Genomic DNA, 19,687 nt, shown 5'->3' with positions numbered 1-19,687 from the left:
CACCCATCATACGTAGGTGGTGGGAGAGGGTTGTAAAGCGTCTGCGGCCGCCATGTTTGTAGGGGGAGTGGGGGGGAGAGACTCCCTCGCTCAGTGCGACGGGTGACGTCAACCGACCGTGACGCGACCCCCCCACCCCCCCGGGCGGTGACGCCACGCGCACGGGGCCGCCGCCGTTCCCTGCCCAAGATGGCCGTGGAGCGTCTCGAGCAGCGACGCCGCGGCCCCCCCCCTTCCGTAGCCGCAGTGCCCCGATCAGCCGCGCCGAGACTCCCGCTCCTCGCAGGGGCCACCACCTCCACCACCAACCCCTCCCTCCCTCCCCGGACCCCGAAGCCCCTGGGCAACGCACGGAGCTCGGGACCCCCACTCGGCATCAAGGGAGCGGAGCCTGCTGCGAGCCAGGTGAAGCGGCGGCGCGGGCGGACGAGGGGGATAGGCCGAGAGGCCTCGCGTTGCCTTGGTCCCCGCCCCAGTCAGTGCGGGGCCGAGCGGCGCGATTGAAAGCCCCAGCCGCTTTAGGGGGGTTCGGTGTCGGCAGTCCCAGTCTTAGGGGTCTCGGTGTAGGGGGGTTAAGCGTTGGGGTTCCGAGTGCAGGGGGTTCTGACCGGTGGCCCCAGCCTAGCGGTGCATTGCCTGCCCTAGGTAGGGGGTTTGGCGTACGGGTTTCGGGGTCGCTGCTCCGGTCAAGCGGCTCGCTCCAGGGAGTTTTGCTGTCGGCAGTCCCAGTTCTGGGGGATAGTTTTAACGTTTATCTTGAGGGTTTGCAGTGTGTCGGGGATTCATTCATTCTTGGGATTGAGCTTTTTTGGCGGTTCGGACGTAAGGATCGAGTCATGTTTATTTCGTTTAAGCAGGCGAGAACTATAATAAGACTGCCAAGGATAGTATCACTTGCGAAAACAATGACGTTAAAAACAATCACAGCGATGAAGCGGATAGCAATCGACTCGGATACAAACCGCGTTACGGAACAACCCCCAAGGGCACAGCGGGGACGTTAAAGACCTCTCGTGTCCGCAGGGTTCAGTGGAAGAACGAAAGAGACACTCCGAGCCTCAAGTCAACGTCAGTGGAATAATACAGAGCGCTTCAAAAAAATGTTAACACTTACATGGGACTATCACTTTTAATGTGATAATAACGAATGATACACTGTAACATGATAACAAATGTACGTCTCCACTTGTTCGCCATCATTGTCGATACACGCCTGGAATCTTCTCCAGGAACATTTTTTGTGGAATTGTTGCAAATTCTCAGAAGTGTTTACTAACGTAGCATATAATCACAATAACACACATTGCAACTAATTACTAATCTGCAACTCATTACTAATCATAACCATTGACTGATTACTAATCGATTATATCATTACTGCAGCTGAATGAGTTAAATGATGACGTCACCCTGCTGCTCTATTTGAGAGGGCTTTACCATTCTGGCGAATTGCCCGATGATGCTGGATGTAATTACCAGCGAAACGTCGTATTCAAAAACTGTAAATGTTGTGGATTCACTCGTCAACACACCGGTGGGCTAAAGCAGTGAACTAATTGTCTTTTGTCAACGTGACACTTTTTTGCTGATTGGCCGTGTCGGGTGGTGGAGGGTTACGACACATTTATAAATAACGCGATCTAACCCAAAAACCTTTATTATGAATAATATTGGTCGCGAAAGCCTACGTGTTAAACTACCCTGTATAACGGCTGGGAGGGGGGGGGGGAATCCTGTAGCCCTGTCAGACGAGGTTTACAGAACTGTTTTTGCGTCTTAATTTCCAGAACGTCTTATTGTCCGGAGATTTCGGTTCCGAGCCCACGTAACGTAATTGGTAGGTGTACAGGCGAGAGCGCTCATGCCTACCTCACATTACCGAAGTTAATGATAGATTGTGACGGGTCTCACGAGGTCGTGTATTCATTGCCGCACGTTAAGCTTTTGGGTTATTGAGTAATTCGCGCCGTGGTCTCGAAACTCAAAAAATGGATTTACAGCGGGATGTAACGCAACTCTGCCTTAAAGTGCTTTTGTGAAGAGCCATTGCTGGAAACGTTGTCTTTTACTGCACATTTTTATTTTAAGGCCACAGTGTTATTGTTGAGTTGTTTTTCTTATTTGTGCTTGTGTAATGTTTCAATGAATACCGTGCAGTCTACCATACTAATCTGTGGGCTATGCATTAACTGGAGCCTTACATTGTAACTGCAATGTTAAATATTGACGAAAAGCAGTTACAGAAGTCACCTCACGGGCTCCAGGGACCAGCTTAGCACTCCATTGTATATTGTCATGCAAACTCGTGGTGCAGAATTGTTACACACATTATTAACATAATTTACAGCTTCTCCAGAACACGATAGTTTCAGAGTCACAATGTTTATTTAGGCTGCAGGAGGAATCCGATGAGCTACGAAGCTCTTCTTCACAGATGTCCACGATTGATAGTGTGGCACTGACAACTTTTATGTTGACTCAAGTGGCACACTCTTTCCAAGAGGTTCTCTAAAATGTAACGTTTATATTTACACGCTTTTTATTAACTCACTGTCTGTTGTATCCTCAAATCTTGTGTAACTAAAATTTTACCCACTTCCCAATGTGCTATCGACTGTAAACTTGGTATACTTATGTCATACTGATGACAATATTATATTCTGTCATTAAAAATAAAATATATTTTTTTAACATTTTTGTTATACGTTATGTTTCGGCTTGGGTCTAATTGTCCACACTCAACTGACGTTGGCTGTAATTCACCACGGTCTCTTACGTTATGGCAAGCTTCGGGGCCACTTCCTGGAGTCGTGGAGTTCTTCCATTACTAGTACGGTACATTTCAATAAACCGTGTTTTTAAAAAAAGTTTTTTTTAATATTACTTATTTCTGAACCCTGAGATTTTTCTTTTGGGACCAGCAACGTGGAAAAGATCCGGGTTTAAAAACTTTCGTCGTTGAGATTCCAAACAGAAAAAAAAATGTTTGCCTTGCCCCCACAAGTTTTGTGAGTCCAAAATTTAACGTTTAGTTTTTTGTTTTTTCCTAGTTATGAGCATAAACTTGACGATATGTGTGCCAAAGTACACCAGTTCTCTTATCTCTTCATTTGTTATCGGTCAGCTTCTGAGTGGATTTTAAGATACTGCCATTGACCTATAAGGCTTTAAAAGGGCTCACCCCACATTACCTGCAGGAACTAATGCATGTATATATTCCATCAAGGTCCTTAAGATCTTCTGATCTCCAACTGCTCAACACTCCCAGATCTCGGTTGCGGTCTTTTGGTGATCGGTGCTTTTGTTAGCGTGGCACCGAAGCTATGGAGCATCTTGCCACTTCAGATCAGGCGGTCGGAGTCGGTAGATATATTTTAAGTCTGCTTAGAAAACCCATCTCTTTAAAGTGGCCCATCTCTCTTTAGTTTGGTCGGTTGCCCCTGGCTCTGATTTTGTTCCGTATTTTTTTATGCATTGGACATTAGGATCCTAGGATGGAATGCGCATTATCGATTTGCATTATTATCCTTTTAACCTGTAGATTACAGTGATGATTACCTTTTTCAGAACATGAGAATGTAAGTCCCTCACTCCATCAGGCACTCACAATCGGTGCTTCATGTGTCACACCATGTACAACCGTTTGCACGTGTGTATGTCGCGCTGTATATTGGCAATTAATAATGGAAATGTTCCTGTAAGACAATTTCAGATAGGCTTGGAGTGATTTGAATTATCTTACATTGGTATGTATTGTTAAATCTGCTACGTTTTTAATTGTGTTCTTGTCTGCGATATTTCCATTTCCCCTCCGCCCCCCTCCTCGAGGCAGCGGGAATGGCGGCGGCGGCGGTGGCTATGCCGGGCGGCGGTGTGGCGTTGTTGGGGCCGGACCCGCGGGCGGACTTCCCCGCGTGGCTGGCAGCCCAGGGCATGAAGCTGCCGTTCGCCCAGGCCATGGAGCGGGAGCTGGGGATCGGGGACTACGAGGATCTGCTGGCGTGCGCCGAGCCCCCGCTCGTGCGGGCCGAGCTTTTCTCGGCGGCGCGCCAGCGCCTGCCCTTCGCCTTCTACGCCGTGCTGCGCCGCACGCTCGAGGCGCTGGCGCCACACGCCGTGTCCCGGCACCACGACCCCACGGTGTACGCGTCTGCCGAGACGCCAACGGGGCGCCAGCAGCAGCAACAGCATCCATCGCTGGGCGGCCTCCTCGACGTGATGGTGGCGCAACTCACGAGCCTGAGCCGTGAGCTGGCGCTCTTCGCCGCGCGCCTCAGCTCCCTGGACCCGGCCGTCGGGCACCAGGCCGGGCTGCTGGCGGAACACGACGAGCCCAGCCCCTTCGCAGGTGCGCCAGTCTCTCCACGTGCTCGCGCCTTCTGCTGTCCCGACACGGCGGGCCCGGGGAACTCGAGGGTCATGCAGAACCCCCACAGATGTGGACGCCAAACAAAGAGTATGGATTCCTGCAGTCACGAAAACTTCAAATCAAGATCTAATCGCTGAAGGCTTTCGCAAAAATAGGCGCTAGCTGGGGGCTGTCATTTCACTCTTGCTTTCCTGTCTGAGACACCGAACTTGTGGCACGGCCGGATTTAATCACAGCCGGGAGACTTGAAATTCACGATAGCAATGGCTTGGTCTCCTTGTCTCCGACATTGCCATGATGAGCCTCGGCGGGTGACAGCCGTGGTGGTGCGATGTCTGCTGTGCGTGCAGAGGGAGAGGTTGGGCGCTCCGAGGCCGACGAAGAGGAGGATGAGGACGAGGTGGCGGTGGCCAGCGGCAACGACGGCGCCGAGGGTGTGTACGGCCTGGAGCACGGCTGGGGGGCGCACGCGCCAACCGGTGAGCCACCACACCACACTACCGCACTAACAGAACACTAACACAAAGACAAAGATCCCCCATATAGCCTTAACAGACTGTTGGGGCAAGTGCTGTTTGCGAGCACCTTTTGAAGGCTGGCACGGCACACGAGGGAGGGGGTGGGGGGACAGCACCACGCCCGGCTGCCTTTGTCTCTCCAGTGGCGATGTTTACACACCGCACCAGGTACTTGTTTGAGGTCGAGTCGACCGAGGGGAGGCCCAGGACCGATTCAGATAATCGTCATTGGTGTCGGCCGTGAGCGGGAATGGAACTCGGGTCGCTGGGTTCGTAACATGACTCGCTAACCGTTCCACTACGGCTCGCACCCGAACCACACTCACGTGGCACTACTAGAAACCGCTCTCAGATCACCGTGGTCTACGGCGGTCCGCCTTTGTTTCTGCTCGGTTGTGCCTATGTTCACTGCGGTGTACGTTCACCATGGGTTCACCACGGTTCATATATATATGTCTGTTCACCGTGGGTCCACCGCGGTGGCAGTGCCGGTGGAGCGTCCCCCGAGCCCCGTGGAGCCGGACGCCCCCCCGTTCCACGACGGAGACGGCGACGGCAGTGACCGCAAGGTCAAGATGGAGCGCGACGACTCCTGTGATGGTACCTCCCGCTGCCCCTCGCCGCCCTCCCACCCCCACAGCCCTGCCTTCACTGCTTCCGCTGTTCTGCACTCCTGCCCTGCCCATTGATTCCATGCCCCCTCTGTACTGCAGCAGGAGGCCAGGTTTGCATTGGAGCAACCCCGGGCCCAGCAGGGGGCGTGCGCAGCAGGGGGGGCTGGGACCGGCAGGAGCCCCTGGGGGGCCCCGCGTCTGAAGGCCCCGCCTCCCGCGGGGGGCCCCTCCCCTGCGTGGGCCCCGCCTCTGGGCAGATGGAGCAGTCCGAGGGGATGTCCAGAGAGGGGCTGGGGGAGACGTACGGCAGCCTCGACACGGACGCGTACAGGTACGGGGGCTGTGTGAGCGATGATGCCAGGCGTCTCGGTCAACCCATGGCACCTGCTGGGTCTGTCCCGTGACCTCCTGCGAGCGGGCTTTCGACGCTTCACATGGCCTTAAATTGGACATAGCCCGGCACAAGCACCGTGGTGACGTCACCGACACTCAGCAGCGAATGACGGTTGTTTTTACGAAGGTGTGTGTGTGGTGGTATAATTTCACAGTGGGCAGAACAGGTGGTGCATATCAGCCATCTCAGTCAGTGACAGATGGGTTTGTCCTGTGACCTGCCAGCGAGCCTTCCACACTTCCCGTAATAGCCTCAATGCACATAGCCTGGCACAAACGTTGTGAAGATGTCACTGTCACTTTGCATCTTAAGGTAACCGTTACAGTGTGTACGTGGGTGTGATTTATGCTGTGAATGTGTGGGATGGTGTGTGATGGTGCATATGTGTGACGGTGCATATGATGGCGTGGGTGTGATGGTAATGGTGATTGTCATTGTGTACGTCTATATGTGTGATGGTGCCTTTATGTCAAAGATCCCCCATATAGCCTTAAGAGACTGTTAGGGCAAGTGCTGTTAGCGAGCACCTATGAAGGCCGGCACGGCACACGAGGAGGTGGATGGCCAGCACCACGCCCGGCTGCCTTTGGGCGGAGCGGCAGTGTAGCGGTTAGCGCGCTGCGCTACAAACCCGGTAACCTGAATTCGATTCCCGCTCATGGCCAACACCAGTGATGATTATTATCTGAACCGGTCCTGAGTCAACCTCCTCTAGGTTGACTCAGCCTCAAATTAATACCTAGTGTGGTGTGTAAACATCGCTTCTGGGGAGACATAGGCGGTCGAGCGTGGTGCTGGCCACCCACACCTCATCTGCCATTCATAGGCATTCATAGGTGCTCATTAACAGCACTTGCCCCAACAGTCTGATTAGGCTACACGGGGGATCTCCGTCTCTGTTTGCCTGTGCGTCCGTGGTGTGAACCGTATCCGCCGCTCGGTGTGCCCGCATCTCAGCTTCGTGTCGGATGCCCCGGTCGGCCCGAGCTTCCCGCTGGCCCCGCTGCCCCCTCCTGCCACGTCGCGCTGGTGCCGCTCCTCGTCGTCGTCGCTCACGCTGCCGTCGCTGCCCCTGCCGCTGGCGCTGCCCCTGTCAGAGCGGCCGTTCGCCTGCGGCGTGTGTGGCCAGCGCTTCCGCCACAACTGCCAGCTGCGCGTGCACGCGCGCATCCACGCGGGGGAGAAGCCGTACGCGTGCGGGCAGTGCGGCCGCACCTTCTCGCAGGCGGGCCACCTGCTGTACCACTCGCGCACGCACACGGGCGAGCGCCCCCACGTGTGCAACGTGTGCGGCAAGGCCTTCACGCAGTCGTCCAACCTTAACCGGCACAAGCGCACGCATCGCAACGACGCCGGGCCCGCCGGGCTCTAGCCCGGCGCTTGCCCGGGCCCTCCCTCCTCCGCGCTGGGCTGACCCCCCCCCCCCCCCCCCCCCCACCTTGAAACTACCAGGTCCTACCGCCAACCCGAAACCGCCGGGTTTTGCCGTCCCTCCTGACTTGACTACCGGCGGAGGGGGGGGGGGGCCCATCAGTCTCTTGGGGGGCGCCGACTGGGCCCCGCCGACCGCACACCGAAACGCCGGAGGCTCTATCGTGAACGATGCGTCGATTCCGCTGCTCGCAGTGCTGCAGGCGCATCGACTCGTGCGCGAGCGAGCGGCTTACGCACGCGATATGCAATTGTTACGTTACAGGCTCGGGTGGAGCAAATAACAGCGTACAAAGTGAGGTGTGAAAATAAAGAGAGAGGAGAAGCAATGCAAAAACGGGACGATCAAAACGAGACGGAAAAGTATCGATTTTCGAATCGAATCGCAAGCCTGAATCATCAGGCTTGTGATTCAGGCTTGTGATTCAGGCTTGAATCATCACGCGCCTAACACCAATGGCGGTGACATGGCCCAGCAGTATCGTTCGCCTCTTGTTGCAAAGGTACACGGTTCGGATTCATCGGCTGCCCTGATGAATACTGCAGTGTGCATTGACCGTAAAAAATATTACGTAAAAAATTACGTTAAATATCACAACGGGCGTTTTGAGATCCCGTGACGTTCGCAAGAGTAGGTCACTGCTTCCTGGCGTCGCGGTCCAAATTTGAAACGAGACTCGTAAATTCCTCAATTTGGTCTATACGTAGCATTGGAAACGCCTGAAGAAGAATCGTAATACTTGATGAGGCTTTCCTGGGTAAGTAGACGTAATAAAAATGCCAAAGATGGCACTCTTAAGAGGCGACGACCTCGGCCATCACCTTGACAAGGTGAGACACTCCTGGGCAAGAGGAGGAGATATTTATATTTACACACACAAACACGTGCCCATACACCCTCCCGTTCGCACACCTACATGTGTGCACGTACACCCACGGTGCGCGCGCCCTCATCAGAACGGTCCCCGTGCTTAGGAGCGGACGCTTAAGAGCCAGGGCCTTACGGAGGCTGAGCAACTGCAACCGGAGACGGCGGCCACGGGGATCCCCCCCCCCCCCCCCTCCTATGTGTCTCCACCTTGTGTCTCACCGGTATCCCCCTCTGTGTGCGCGTGTCTCTTATCCCTCTCGTCTCGTGTCTCCTGTTGCTTCGTGTCTGCCTCGTCTCGTGTCTACGCCTCGTGTCTCAACACCCTCGCCTCTCCACGCGTGTTCACGCTCCCTCGCCGAGTCCGCCGTGCTTTTGACCGGGCGCACGTTCAAGCGGCAATGATCCAACGATCCATTTTGAATCGTAGCGACGATGATTACAACGACGGCGACGAAGATAACAGTAAATGTATGTTTATTTTAACCTTATCATAGTTTACACAATAAATTCAGCGTTGTAAGGCTTCAGAATGCGGGGTACAAAATGAGCACGTGTGGTTTGTGAGCACGGCGGATGGGAGCCAGGCTGAGCCAGGGTGGGGGAGAGGAGAGGAATCGAGCGGTCTAGGACTCGCGGCACAACAACAACAAAAAAAAACACGCGGAAATTCAAACCAGCAACGAAATCCGCACGCGGGCGTTTTAAATCGAACACCGCGTGCAATCGCGGCTGAGATCGGCGGGGGGGAGGGAGGAGGGCTGACGGATCGCGGCACACTCAGTGGTCCTTGTCAGATTAGGGAGGGCGGAGCGTAATGGGAACAGGAATTGGGTTAAAAAGGTAAGGTCTGGTCCAGGGGTTGGGGATCACCAGGTAAGGGTCAGGTGATATTGGTTAGAGGTTGAGGCGTCTGGGTAATAACGAGAGGTCTGCGTCACACGTTCGAGACATTGGGTCAAGATCACAGGAATTGAGTTGGGGTTTTGTTCAGGGCGTCTGGGTTATGGCTTTAGAGAGCCGGGGTAAAGTCCGGGTCGTGGGGCGAGGGCAGGGTCTGGAGCGTCTGTCTCGTCGTCGTGCTGCCCCGGGGTGGGGGGGGGGGCCTCAGCATTCCATGTCGGAGTCGGAGTCGATCTTGAAGATGGCATCGTCGAGGTACCCGTCCTCGATGAAGCCGTCGTCACCGCCGTCTTCTCCGGCGCCGCGCGTCACGCCGCCCGCCGCTCCGAGCCCCGGGCCCGACACCACGGCGAGGCCGGACTCCCCCAAGTTGTGGCCGTGGGCACGGTCGCCCTCGGCCAACCGCTGGTGGCGGAAGCCGCGCAGGTGCTCGTAGCAGCTGCGCCACTTGACGGCGATGGCGAGCAGAAGCGAGAGGCCCAGCCCCACGCCCATGACTGCGAGCACGGCGTGCAGGGCGCGGCCGGGTTTGCTCGTGCCGGTGCTCGCCGCGGTGGTGCTGTTGCCGCTTGCCGCTGGGGTGGTGCTCGCCTCCGCCTGTGCGGCCACACGGGGTGAAGAGGAGGAGGAGGATGAGGGGGGTGCTCCGTTACTTCACACCGCTCCTCTGTTATTTCAGTAACCGCGTGAGAGGCCGACGGGATTCGCGGCGTCTCTTTACTAAGCGGCGGCGCTCGTTGGCTTTGCTTTTGCAGCCCTGAGCCAGTGGCGGAAATTCCATATTCTTGTGACAGAGGCGAGTCTCCTGTTGCACAACCATTGTTGGCTTCCACCCGAAGGGATGGCTGTTTTATCCACCCTGGAAGGGCGATGGGCTCGGTCGACTCCCCCCTTTTCCCCAATTGAACTTTGAACCTGCGCCCTTCCAAATACGATCCACATCCTCTACGGTGTCCAACATCCACTTGGAACGAGACCCTGCTCTTTGCTCATCATAAAAAAAACAATCAAATAGTCCCGGGTTAAAACTTTAATACGATATTAAGGATCTGGCGGTGGATATTGGAGTCTCAGACGGGCCTCGATTGTGGCAGTGAGGGCCCCCGTGATCCCTGTGTGCGTGTGGGACGTTGCGTCTCGGCCCGTCGTTGTTTTGCTGCGGGGTGGGGGGGGGGCGCGCACGCGCGCGCCCCAGACGCAGCGCGCGCGCGCGCGCCCCAGACGCAGCGCGCGCGCGCGCGCCCCAGACGCAGCGCGCGCGCGCGCGCCCCAGACGCAGCGCGCGCGCGCGCGCCCCAGACGCAGCGCGCGCGCGCGCGCCCCAGACGCAGCGCGCGCGCGCGCGCCCCAGACGCAGCGCGCGCGCGCGCGCCCCAGACGCCCCAGACGCAGCGCGCGCGCGCGCGCCCCAGACGCAGCGCGCGCGCGCGCGCCCCAGACGCAGCGCGCGCGCGCGCGCCCCAGACGCAGCGCGCGCGCGCGCGCCCCAGACGCAGCGCGCGCGCGCGCGCCCCAGACGCAGCGCGCGCGCGCGCGCCCCAGACGCCCCAGACGCAGCGCGCGCGCGCGCGCCCCAGACGCAGCGCGCGCGCGCGCGCCCCAGACGCAGCGCGCGCGCGCGCGCCCCAGACGCAGCGCGCGCGCGCGCGCCCCAGACGCAGCGCGCGCGCGCGCGCCCCAGACGCAGCGCGCGCGCGCGCGCCCCAGACGCAGCGCGCGCCCCAGACGCAGCGCGCGCGCGCGCGCCCCAGACGCAGCGCGCGCGCGCGCGCCCCAGACGCAGCGCGCGCGCGCGCGACCTTTGAATTCGCAACGCGCCCGGGGGTCCCCCAACAGCCGACGGTTGGCAGGGAGGGTCGGGAGTGCAGGCGCGGCAATAAACGCGTCGAGGAGGCGAGCCCCAACCATAAACACGAACCATCACTACAGCCGTGACCGTGTCCCTCGGAGACGACGTAAATAGCCGTGGCCTTCCTTAAAACTAAACTATCCATGGGGGCAGACGGCCTACGGCCTACGGGCTATCTACTCATGGATCGTGATGATGATGATGACGCATGGGTCACAAATGGAAACTTTTTTAAACTATACTTTCACCAGGCAAGGCCCACTGAGCTATGTAGTTACTTTTCCAGAAGCAACCTGGCCACAATTCATAGCTCAACCAAGTGGCTTATCACGTGCAAATTGATAGCAGCCAAATACTCTCGACGCGCGATGTTGATTCTGAATGTGGAGAGAAAAACCTGAGAACCCGAAGAAAAATCCACGCGACTGCGGCAAGAACGCGCAAACTCCAAATATACAGCAGCAGGCGTCAGGTCGGGGTTGAACTCGACGCCCTCCTGTGTACCAGGCGAGGGAGTTAACATCTCGCCACCGCGGCGCCTCCTAGGAGAGCCTCCGTGTTGTCTCAAGATGCACTCAGAAGAGTGCTGCTGCATTGAGATGTCTGTCAATTTATGAATGAGAGTGGCATTGTGTGGTAGGAAACGGGTGACCCCGGAGATAACCTATCATTCATAAGAAAGGGTGACACTTAAAGACTCCGCACAGATATCTTGAAGAATCAAACGCTGCCCTGCCATCTCCTGGCCACCTCGTGGTCCGAGTCTGGTGTTTCTGGGCAGCCACCCATCCAAGTGCTAGTCAGGCTCGCATCTGCTTAGCTGCAGAGATCTGCCCTGATTGGACTTATTCTGGCTGTTGCAACCTGAGGCGCAGTGTGGTGTCTCAGAGTGGCAGTGTTGGGAGGGAAGGGAGGCCAGAGACTCTACGTAGCCTGGCCCAGCTGCCCACAGGCCCCTGCGACCCCGGGAGAACTGCATGGGCCCCGTGATAGTTGGGAGAGAATCGCTGGGCCCTGTGAAGGGTCAAACCTGGCACGGATCGATGAGCAGAGAGCAGAGCATCGCGCAGAGAACCCAGCAGGTTGCCATTGTGAACGCCTGCAAAATAACAAAGACACGAACACCATGACCACACAACGTGACATCAACCACGCCACCATTCACACCAGGACCATCAACACTCCGGCACCACACTATCCGACATCAACCACACCGCCACCTCCACGCCCTTCACCACTCCATATTAATCACCAGGACACAGATCCCCCTGTAGTCTTAACGTACTCGATAAGCAAGCGCTGTTCGCGAATAGCACCTATGAAGGCCAGCACGGTACACGAGGGGGTGGATGTCCAGCACCACTATCGGCCGCCTTTGACTCCCTCGTGGCGATGTTTAATCCACAACAGCTACTCATTTGAGGCTGAATCGACCTCGGGCAGGTCCGGTTCAGATAATCGTCACTGCTGTTGGCCGTGATTGATATTTGCCGGCTTTTTGCTGTTGCTCGGATTGCTATTTGCTCCATTGCTTTACTTTATTTTTGCTTTGCTTTTGTCATTTTTTGCTGACTCCAGGGTCAACTCTTGCAAATGAGACCCTTATCCCGCTATCTTTGAGTTCTCCTCCTTACCTGGTTAATCAAATCGACTTTGAAGAAATAAAAAAACCCACAGTGCCATATGCTCTGAACACCCATGCAAACGAGATGCATATCATGACGGTGGAATTATCCCCCCTCTCCCATCTCAAATCGAGGGTTCAAACATCGTAATCAACAAATACGCAAACGCTGTACAGAGCTGGTACTCGGCGCTGAGACCGGTTGAATTAACGTGGACATTCAAACACACGACTGAGACAAACACAACCTGCGGGCTCAACACACACACAATCCCAACACAATTCCCCTAGAACCTGTGAAGGTGTTGTACACACACGGAGAGCCGCCTTTCCGACTGTGACACTGCGCGTTTGCGTTGCGTTGCGACACAACGCTTGAGTGAGTTTTACTGCTTTTTCTTTAGCCTTATGTCAACATGGCCTAGAATGAGCAGTTGGTGATGCTGTGTGTAGTTAACATCGCCACCGGGGAGACAAAGGCGGCCGGGCGTGAGGCTTGTCACCCCCCCCCCCCCCCCACCGCGTGTGCCGTGCCGGCCTTCGTAGGTGCTACTCGCTCCTAACAGCACTTGCCCCAACAGTCTGTTACAGGCTACACGGGGGATCTTTGTTGTAATGTCAGTGACTGGGTGTCACTGTGTCACTCCGTGAGTTTCAATGTTATCCTCTGTGTGTGTGTTAGGGTTTTACGGCTTGTCACAGTGTGTCGCTGTGTGTGTTACAGTGTGTCGCTTTGTGTATCACACTGTGTCGCTGTGTGTGTCACAGTGTGTCGCTTTGTGTGTCACACTGTGTTGCTGTGTGTCACACCAATGTGTCGCTGTGTGTGTCACCAATGTGTCGCTGTGTGTCACAATGTGTCGCTGTGTGTGTCACCAATGTGTCGCTGTGTGTGTCACACTGTGTCGCTATGTATCACACTGTGTCGCTGTGTGTCACAATGTGTCGCTGTGTGTGTTACACTGTGTTGCTGTGTGTGTCACAATGTGTCGCTGTATCACAATGTGTCGCTGTGTGTGTTACAATGTGTCGCTGTGTGTGTCACCAATGTGTCGCTGTGTGTCACAGTGGGTCGCTGTGTGTCACAGTGTGTCGCTTTGTGTGTCACAATGTGTCGCTGTGTGTGTCACCAATGCGTCGCTGTGTGTCTCACACTGTCGCTGTGTGTGTCACACTGTGTCGCTATGTATCACAGTGTGTCGCTGTATGTGTCACACTGTGTCGCTGTGTGTGTCACACTGTGTCGCTGTGTGTGTCACACTGTCGCTGTGTGTATCACAGTGTGTCACTGTGTGTGTCACAATGTGTCGCTATGTATCACAGTGTGTCGCTGTGTGTGTCGCTGTGTGTGTCACCAATGTGTCGCTGTGTGTGTCACACTGTGTCGCTGTGTGTGTCACACTGTGTCGCTGTGTGTGTCACACTGTCGCTGTGTGTATCACAGTGTGTCACTGTGTGTATCACAATTTGTCGCTATGTATCACAATGTGTCGCTGTGTGTCACACTGTGTCGCTGTGTGTGTCACAGTGTGTCACTGTGTGTGTCACAATGTGTCGCTGTGTGTGTCACACTGTGTCACTGTGTGTGTCACAGTGTGTCGCTGTGTGTGTCACACTGTGTCACTGTGTGTCACAATGTGTCGCTGTGTGTGTCACAATGTGGCGCTGTGTGTGTCACACTGTGTCACTGTGTGTCACAATGTGTCGCTGTGTGTGTCACAATGTGTCGCTATGTATCACAATGTGTCGCTGTTTGTCACACTGTGTCACTGTGTGTGTCACAATGTGTCGCTGTGTGTGTCACACTGTGTCGCTGTGTGTGTCACAATGTGTGTGTCACTGTATGTGTGTGTCACACTGTGTCGCTGTGTGTGTCACAATGTGTCGCTATGTATCAATGTGTCGCTATGTATCACAATGTGTCGCTGTGTGTGTCACAATGTGTAGCTGTGTGTGTCACAATGTGTCGCTGTGTCACAGTGTGTCGCTGTGTGTGTCACAATGTGTGTGTCACTGTATGTGTGTGTCACACTGTGTCGCTGTGTGTGTCACAATGTGTGGCTGTGTGTGTCACACTGTGTCGCTGTGTTTGTCACAGTGTGTCGCTGTGTGTGTCACAATGTGTGGCTGTGTGTGTCTCACTGTGTCGCTGTGTGTGTCTCACTGTGTCGCTGTGTGTGTCACACTGTGTCGCTGTGTGTGTCACACTGTGTCGCTGTGTGTGTCACAGTGTGTCGCTGTGTGAGTCACACTGTGTGGCTGTGTGTGTCTCACTGTGTCGCTGTGTGTGTCACACTGTGTCGCTGTGTGTGTCACAGTGTGTCGCTGTGTGTGTCACAGTGTGTCGCTGTGTGTCACTGTGTGTGTCACAGTGTGTCGCTGTGTCACACTGTGTGTGTCGCTGTGTGTGTCACAATGTGTCACTGTGTGTCACAGTGTGTCGCTGTGTGTGTCACACTGTGTCGCTGTGTGTGTCACACTGTGTGTCGCTGTGTGTGTCACAATGTGTCACTGTGTGTCACAGTGTGTCGCTGTGTGTGTCACAATGTGTCGCTGTGTGTGTCACACTGTGTCGCTATGTGTGTGTTACAGTGTGTGGCTATGTGTGTCACAGTGTGTCGCTGTGTGTGTCACAATGTGTCGCTGTGTGTGTCACACTGTGTCGCTGTGTGTGTCACCAATGTGTCGCTATGTATCACAATGTGTCGCTATGTATCACACTGTGTCGCTGTGTGTCACACTGTGTCGCTATGTGTGTGTTACAGTGTGTGGCTGTGTGTGTCACAGTGTGTCGCTGTGTGTGTCACAGTGTGTCGCTTTGTGTGTCACACAGTGTCGCTGTGTGTGTCACACTGTGTCGCTGTGTGTGTCACACTGTGTGGCTGTGTGTGTCACAGTGTGTCGCTGTGTGTCACACTGTGTTGCTGTGTGTCACACTGTGTCGCTGTGTGTGTCACACTGTGTGGCTGTGTGTGTCACACTATGTCGCTGTGTGTGTCACACTGTGTGGCTGTGTGTGTCACACTGTCGCTGTGTGTGTCACACTGTGTGGCTGTGTGTGTCACACTGTGTCGCTGTGTGTGTCACACTGTGTGGCTGTGTGTGTGTCACACTATGTCGCTGTGTGTGTCACACTGTGTGGCTGTGTCTCACTGTGTCGCTGTGTGTCACACTGTGTGGCTGTGTGTGTCTCACTGTGTCGCTGTGTGTGTCACACTGTGTCATTGTGTGTCACACTGTGTCATTGTGTGTCACACTGTGTCATTGTGTATCACACTGTGTCATTGTGTGTCACACTGTGTGTGTGTGTTACATTGCCCTTTGCCCGTGCCAGTCGTGCGGTGTAAAGTGCGAGGGGCCTCAAGCCCGTGTCAGTACCTGTGTCAGTACCTGTGTCAGTACCTGCGATTGGCCCATTTGGGGTTCGGTGTCCCCTCTGCACCAAGGGGGGCTCAGTCAGCCAGACCTAGACCCCACTGCCCTGGCAGGGCATGCAGCCAGCAGGTGGGCAGGGCAGGTAGACGGGGCAGGTAGACAGGGCAGGTAGACGGGGCAGGTAGGCGGGGCAGGTAGACGGGGCAGGTAGACGGGGCAGGTAGGCGGGGCAGGTAGACGGGGCAGGTAGACGGGGCAGGTAGGTAGGGCAGTTAGACAGGGCAGGTAGACGGGGCAGGTAGACGGGGCAGGTAGGCAGGGCAGGTAGGCAAGTAAGCAGGGCAGTTAGACGGGGCAGGTAGACGGGGCAGGTAGGCAGGGCAGTTAGACAGGGCAGGTAGACGGGGCAGGTAGGTAGGGCAGTTAGACAGGGCAGGTAGACGGGGCAGGTAGGCAGGGCAGGTAGACGGGGCAGTTAGACGGGGCAGGTAGACGGGGCAGGTAGGCAGGGCAGGTAGGCGGGGCAGGTAGGTAGGGCAGTTAGACAGGGCAGGTAGACGGGGCAGTTAGACGGGGCAGGTAGGCATGGCAGGTAGACCGGGCAGGTAAACCAGGCAGTTAGACAGGGCTATGCTAGAAGCGGAAGAGACCTCCCTGGGTATATGGTCGTGGACTTTGACCGGGAGGGGGGTGCCTGGGCAGGTGAAGAGGAAATCATTACACTCTTAAATCTACATACTCCTCACCTCCAACCCCCTTACTCTATATCCGTATCCCTAGCCTTCAACACGACATCTCATCGACCCCTATCGTTCACTAAGACCCCCTCAACCCTTATCGTTCACTAAGACCCGTCATCTGACCACTACACCTCATCCTCAGAATCCCCACTACCGCTCAGACCCCCTATCCACAACCCTCACAGACGTCTAACCCTGCACTCGGATGTTTGGCCAAATGTAATAACGAGTGTTTGGCACATCGAGATGGCTTCACTGGCACGTTCCGTGGTAAACTCCAAGCGTAGTTTAACTCGGGTTGTGTGTTGGCAGGCTCACAATGGCAAACTCCTGATTTGACTTAAAAGCTTTCGTGACTGCAGGAATTAATACTCTTTGGGTCTTTGGGTAGAGTACGTGACTTTACCGAAAGACCCAAATAGTATAAACTCATGATTCCTCCACAACTGCATGGGTCGCATAGAAGAAGGCAATGATGAGAAGGAAAGTGGCACTATTTAGAGAGCCTCTTGCCCGTCCAAGGACAAACGGGTGTACTGCAGTAAATCTGAAACTTGCAAGCGAAAAGCAGATCGCGACGTGATGTTCATTGCATCAATGCGTGCGCAATTTGTTAGGCCGCGGTGACACAAACTTAGGGGTCGTCCATAAATGACGTCACGCGATTTTGGACGATTTTTGACCCCCCCCCCCCCCGTCGGCACAAAAAGTCAGACCCCCCTCATATGACGTCACAAAGCTGTGCTCCCCCCCTCCCAAAATAAAACATGCCTTCAAATCGTTTTAAACTATTGCCATTGTAGTGCGTATTTAATGTGGCGCTGCACTCTGATGTTGTAGGAGAAAACATTTATTAAAAAGTCTATTTAATTAAGTAGAACGTGTTGTTTATATTTATTTAAAGTTGCGCATTTTGACGTGACGTCACATTTCTCACCCCCCACACATCGTCAGAAATGTCTGACCACCAACCCCCCCCAGGTGCGTGACGTCATTTATGGACGGCCCCTTATATCATTTTAAGGTTATAATCCCTTGTCCATCACGACGTCCTTTTTACTTCGATGTCCCAACAGCGTTACGGAGATCACGTGACGTGAGGGTTCTGCCTTTGTAGTGAGGGTTGTGAGTTGACGCCGAGGAGGGGGGAGGAGGCGCCTCGCCCCCCCCATGTGGAGTGACGTCAGCCGCTAATGGGGAGGAGTCATTTGGAGGACGTCACCTGTTCATGATTATTAATGAGGGGGCTGTTCGATGTGGAATGGCGTCACTTGCTCATGATTATTAATGAGGGGGGAGGGTGCTCCATGTGGAGTGACGTCACTTGCTCATGATTATTAATGAGGGGGAGGGTGCTCCATGTGGAGTGACGTCATTTGCTCATGATTATTAATGAAGGGGGTCCATGTGGAGGACGTAACCTGTTCATGATTATACTCTTTGGTTTTTTCGGTAAAGTCACGTGGATAAAAATACAATTAAAAGAAAAGAAAACAACTAAATCAAATCACGACGTTTCGGGGGCAACACAAGCTTCCGTCTTCAGGTGGAACAGTCACAGCAAGATAGCTGCATTATTTTATCTACGTGACTTTACCGAAAAAACCAAAGAGTATGAATCCTTGCAGTCACGAAAGCTTCAAATCTGTTCATGATTATTAATGAGGGGGGCTGGCCGACGTGGAGTGACGTCACCTGCTCATGATTATTAATGAGGGGGGCTGGCCGACGTGGAGTGACGTCACGCGCGGGACACACAGACATTCTTGGCTCATTATTTGGACACACGTGTAGGATGGACAAGATGGAAATTAAAATGGTGTGGTTGGGAAAAATGAAAGGAACGGCAAAGAAAGGAAGACCTCATAGGGCACAGCATGACGATGACATAAGATTGGTGCCAGAATAATGTGGCGTCGGCTTGAGCATATTGGCACTACAAGACAGAGGAGAGTGGCAACAACAAATGACGATATGTGCAGTGGACACGTACTCCGGGCTGTTTGCCCATGGATAGTGATGATGATGATGAAGCATGGTTCACCAATGGCAACTTTTAAAAAGGTTTGTTCATGAAGCCATCCAGATATCTAAACAAAGACAAAACTGCAACCGAGAAGATGGATACAAATTGAACAATCATTGGAAGGATGTTATCAACCAGGTAATGCCTTAACTTGTTGTTGTTGTTTCCATCATTACCTGCCGGTTTACTGCAAGCCCCGCCCACGTCCCCCCCCCCCAGTCTCACGTCCCCCCCCCCCAGCCTCACGTCCCCCCCCCAGCCTCACGTCCCCCCCCCCCAGCCTCACGTCCCCTCCCCCCCCAGTCTCACGTCCCCCCCCCCCCAGTCTCACGTCCCCCCCCCAGCCTCACGTCCCCCCCCCCCCCAGTCTCACGTCCCCCCCCCAGCCTCACGTCCACCCCCCCTCTCCCCCCCCCTCCCCCCCTCTCACCTATATAACCTCTTACACGGCAGCTCTTCCACCGACTTCACCATGTTCTTGCCGTGGTTGTCCCACCTGATGAGGATCGCTTGTGTTGCGATCGAAACGTCGTGATTTGTTTCATTGTATTTTATTTCTACCTACGTGACTTTACCGAAAGAACCAAAGAGTATAACTTTTAAAAACTAAACTATGTTTTGCAAGTATAGAAACTGGCAAAAAAAGCTCCCATTTTGTAGCCGCTCACCCCGAGATATAAAGGCCCTGATAGTGAATTGTCCTTGTACTGTTCGCCTTTTGTGGTTCTCTGGGCTAACACTGGTGGTGAGACTGAGCCGAAACAAAGCTGCTGCTGCTGCTCTTTGGTGTAGGCCAATCAGTTTCAAAGACAAGGCCTCGTTTATTATCAAAGCGAGCTTGTTCACCACAAGTACGTGTGGTTAATGCAAAATATTTATATTTTGTGTTTGAACATCTTAACACCTGTTTTATTGCCAGGAATGGTAAATACCTATTTTTATATTTTTTCATAAACTATTTTTTTATTTTAACAGG

General features: G+C 54.6%; 2 protein-coding genes across 3 annotated transcripts; one reads left to right on the top strand and one right to left on the bottom strand.

Annotated features, from left to right (window-relative positions):
- The first annotated feature begins 63 nt into the window (after positions 1 to 63).
- On the top strand, positions 64 to 8,727 carry LOC116945853 (uncharacterized). Its single transcript, XM_076065104.1, has 6 exons — positions 64 to 405; positions 3,829 to 4,348; positions 4,720 to 4,848; positions 5,374 to 5,487; positions 5,601 to 5,832; positions 6,853 to 8,727. Exons 1-6 carry the CDS (start codon positions 190 to 192, stop codon positions 7,265 to 7,267), a joined length of 1,626 nt encoding a protein of 541 aa, XP_075921219.1. The 5' UTR covers positions 64 to 189; the 3' UTR covers positions 7,268 to 8,727.
- C1H1orf210 (chromosome 1 C1orf210 homolog) lies at positions 8,655 to 16,761 on the bottom strand. Of its 2 annotated transcripts, none has more exons than XM_076065116.1 (3): positions 15,961 to 16,761; positions 11,977 to 12,045; positions 8,655 to 9,694 (listed from the first exon to the last, which is right to left on the bottom strand). In XM_076065116.1, exons 1-3 carry the CDS (start codon positions 15,985 to 15,987, stop codon positions 9,302 to 9,304), a joined length of 489 nt encoding a protein of 162 aa, XP_075921231.1. In that variant the 5' UTR covers positions 15,988 to 16,761; the 3' UTR covers positions 8,655 to 9,301. The 2 variants fall into 2 exon arrangements, with proteins under 2 accessions (XP_075921231.1, XP_075921232.1); XM_076065117.1 differs by having other exon boundaries at positions 15,973 to 16,761.
- Between the last annotated feature and the right edge of the window lie 2,926 nt (positions 16,762 to 19,687).

The sequence above is a fragment of the Petromyzon marinus genome, chromosome 1 (assembly GCF_048934315.1).
Source record: "Petromyzon marinus isolate PM22_M1 ecotype Great Lakes invasive population chromosome 1, UKy_Petmar_22M1.pri1.0, whole genome shotgun sequence".
Taxonomy (NCBI): domain Eukaryota; kingdom Metazoa; phylum Chordata; class Hyperoartia; order Petromyzontiformes; family Petromyzontidae; genus Petromyzon; species Petromyzon marinus.
The sequence above is the reverse complement of the archived record's forward strand: the minus strand, read 5'-3'. Positions and strand labels throughout refer to the sequence as shown.

Coding starts and splice junctions, on each gene's coding strand:
- LOC116945853 (XM_076065104.1), top strand. CDS start 190: ATGGCCGTGGAGCGTCTCGAGCAGCGACGCCGCGGCCCCCCCCCTTCC. Junction 406..3,828: donor CGGAGCCTGCTGCGAGCCAG/GTGAAGCGGCGG, acceptor CCCCTCCTCGAG/GCAGCGGGAATGGCGGCGGC. Junction 4,349..4,719: donor CGAGCCCAGCCCCTTCGCAG/GTGCGCCAGTCT, acceptor CTGTGCGTGCAG/AGGGAGAGGTTGGGCGCTCC.
- C1H1orf210 (XM_076065116.1), bottom strand. CDS start 15,987: ATGGGCCAATCGCAGGTACTGACACAG. Junction 12,046..15,960: donor AATCGCAGGTACTGACACAG/GTACTGACACAG, acceptor GTTATTTTGCAG/GCGTTCACAATGGCAACCTG. Junction 9,695..11,976: donor TGCTCATCGATCCGTGCCAG/GTTTGACCCTTC, acceptor GTGGCCGCACAG/GCGGAGGCGAGCACCACCCC.